Consider the following 2828-nt stretch of genomic DNA (forward strand, 5'->3'; position numbering starts at 1 on the left):
CGCGGTCTTCGTGTGACCCGGCCACCTAATCGCTTGTCGCCTTCCGGTCGTAAGGAAAGGCCAGGTGGTCGTCGTTAAGTAGGGTGATTCATCTATGCACGTGCGCGACCCATTGTATCTATATATGTGTGTATCAGACTTTTCGATTTGAACATCTATGTTTGCTGAAATAAAAATGCACCAGTCAACGCTTTCCCCTCAATATTTTCAGGCAACGCTTTCCCCTCAATATTTTCCCGCCAACGCTTTCCCTCCATATGTTCCGCCACCCGTTTCCCGCCAACCCCTTCCCGCCATATCTTCCCGCCACTCGTTTCCCGCCATATGTTCCCGCCAACCCTTTCCCGCCATACTGCACTCGTTCTTTCCCGCCATTTTCTCCTCTCTACCTATAAAACCCCCTTCAGACGGAGGTGGATAAGCATTCGAGTGTAGTGTAGTCGAGATGTCCCATTATCCTTTCGATCGTAGTTTTCACCCTGGGATGAGCAGGACTCTTTTGAGGCTAGCTACCGATTTCAGGATGGATAATAGGATAGTTCCATGGGACGAACTCACCGGTAGTGACACCATAATGAATGAGTTGGCTCACCAATTACGTAGGTCTGGGTGGCCTGAAAGGACCTATGACGAGGTACGTAAAGAACTTCTTAGGTTGCATGCAAGGTGGAAGAATGTAGTGGAGCCGAAGAGTGAAACTTTCAGAAGGACTGCAGAAATGCATCCATTTTTATGGACTGAGGAGAGCGAGGATGAAGATGATATCTTCATGCCGCCGCTTTCGGGTGCTGCATCATCACAGGGCAAGAGTTCTGCATCGTCAAAGGGCAAGAGTACTGCATCCTCGAAGAGCAAGAGTTCTGCATCGTCCAAGGGTAAGAGTTCTACATCCTCGAAGGGCAAGAGTTCTGCATCGATGGAGGATGACGATGATGTCTTCATGTAGTTTTATTCCAGTTCTACCGTTTAATTCGGATGTACTTGCATTATTAGTTTGTACTCTGTTATTATAGGGCATTATGTTCTATCTTAAATTTATTTTGTAGTTGTTGCACGATGTTCGATATTAGTGGAGGGAAAGAAAATGCCACTACTTTATTCTTAAACTATATTTTTTTCCATTACGACACGGCTAAACTGAAAATAAGATACATTGTAGGAATATACCTACATTTAACTCCTGAAATAAAGCTACAGTAAAGTGCAGAAATAAAGATACAAATGATTGCGGAATTTTAAATACTACCACAGGAATCTACTTAGTCCAGCGTGGATATTTTCCTTTTCCATCGCCAGCTTCTTCTGTTGCCTTAGCCTGACGAGCCCTTTCTTTCTTTCTCTGCCTCTCTGCCTCACGAGCCTCCTTTCGCTGTCGTTCCTGCTCCTCCATGCGACGAGCCTCTTCCCTGTTTTTCTTTCCCATTTCCTCAAAAAAACGGTGTTGCTCCGCATAGTATTCTTTTAACTCTCTCTCTTGCTCTGCTTTCTCCTCAGCTTCTGCCTTCTCGCGTCGCTCTTCCGCAAATAAACTATTCCACGCACGGCGACTTCTTTCATGAATCTCAGTCACTGCCCAGGCCGGCTTCTCCGTGTCAATCCAATGATAGTACATGCACAGAGGCGGAGGAGACTACAACAACAAACAAGAATGTTACTAAAGAATCAATGAAAATACCAACAATATCTATTTGTGATGGTTAAAGCATACCGGAGGCTTGTCGTACTCTGAAATAGCTACGGCAGGATCTTCCTCATAATTGGCGCACATGAAAAACTTCATGCCCAACCAATCTGAAAAATCCGTCACCTCCTTCACCTTGCAAAGATCGCCACACCAACATCGCAGGACTGCCACCCCAGGAGGCAAACTTGCGTTCTTCATTTTCCTCGGCCTAATGCTTTGATCCGAGCAAGGCAAACTCATACCGACTGGAAAAAAATGTGTTATACACTTTGCGCAGTGGCGATTTCAAGGATGGCTGGACGAGAGCCTCGGTGTCTCCTTTTATAAGCCCAGACAATAAATAATGGCGAGAAAATTAAGCAGTAAATTTTAGGATCCCTGTAGTGTCGGCACAATAGCTTCCCGCAGTATTGGATTCCCGCAGCGAGTGACTGATGCCGTCGCATCCTCTCAAGCAATAGCCAGACTGATTCTTGGGCGAAAGAAGCATCAGCGTGCATTTTCCCGCTCGTGGGAATCACCGCCGTCAGGTCGCTGTTGCACACGGGAATCAGCGCCATCTGCAATAGGAAAATGCGTCGGGCGTGAAGAAAGATGCCGCCTCCTCCGGTGGCGGCCTGGCCCATGCCTCGGCCCGCGCGCAGCTGAGGCTGTCGGACGGGGAGCGACAGCGGCAGAGCTCGCCGCCTCACCTAGTGGCGGCCGGGCCCGCCTCTCCTGGCCCGTTCCGTCACAGCTACTGCACGGTGGGAGATTCCGTTGTGCACCGCGCGGCCGCCTCCTGCGGTGGCGGCGGGGCCCGCCGCCTCACCTAGTGGCGGCAGGTGCCACGTGTCGCCTGCCGCACCTGCCGCCACTAGTCAGGGGGTCCTTTTTGACGTTTTTATCTGCAGATAGTCCTTTTTGACAATAGCGTTCGGCAGGGGGTCCTTTTGGACAAAAAATCCTTCCTACCCCGCCGCTTCCTCCCACCTCCCCTCCACCTTCCACGGCTGGCGCGCCCGAGCCCCCTCCCATCGGCGACCGACCCCATCTAAATCCTAAGGACGGCGTGCTCCTAGCACCCTCCCACGGCTGGCGCGCCCCCAACACCCGCCAACCGTCTGCGCCCCCCGCGGCCATGGCGGGATCCGGCCGCCACCGG

At 50.9% G+C, this 2828-nt stretch overlaps 1 protein-coding gene across 1 annotated transcript; it reads right to left on the bottom strand.

The window, feature by feature from the left end:
• Positions 1–1255: 1255 nt before the first annotated feature.
• Positions 1256–2598, bottom strand: LOC123078599 (MAP7 domain-containing protein 1-like). Its single transcript, XM_044501162.1, has 2 exons — positions 1709–2598; positions 1256–1630 (listed from the first exon to the last, which is right to left on the bottom strand). The coding sequence occupies exons 1-2, from the start codon at positions 1922–1924 to the stop codon at positions 1256–1258; spliced, it is 591 nt and encodes a 196-aa protein (XP_044357097.1). The 5' UTR covers positions 1925–2598.
• Positions 2599–2828: the final 230 nt, after the last annotated feature.

Source organism: Triticum aestivum, chromosome 1B (assembly GCF_018294505.1).
Source record: "Triticum aestivum cultivar Chinese Spring chromosome 1B, IWGSC CS RefSeq v2.1, whole genome shotgun sequence".
In the NCBI taxonomy this organism is placed as follows: Eukaryota; Viridiplantae; Streptophyta; class Magnoliopsida; order Poales; family Poaceae; genus Triticum; species Triticum aestivum.

Excerpts from the sequence above, each read along its gene's own strand:
- LOC123078599 (XM_044501162.1), bottom strand. The coding sequence starts at position 1,924 with ATGAGTTTGCCTTGCTCGGATCAAAGCATTAGGCCGAGGAAAATGAAG. Across the intron at positions 1,631-1,708 it reads CAGAGTACGACAAGCCTCCG|TCTCCTCCGCCTCTGTGCAT; the intron begins GTATGCTTTAAC and ends TTGTTGTTGTAG.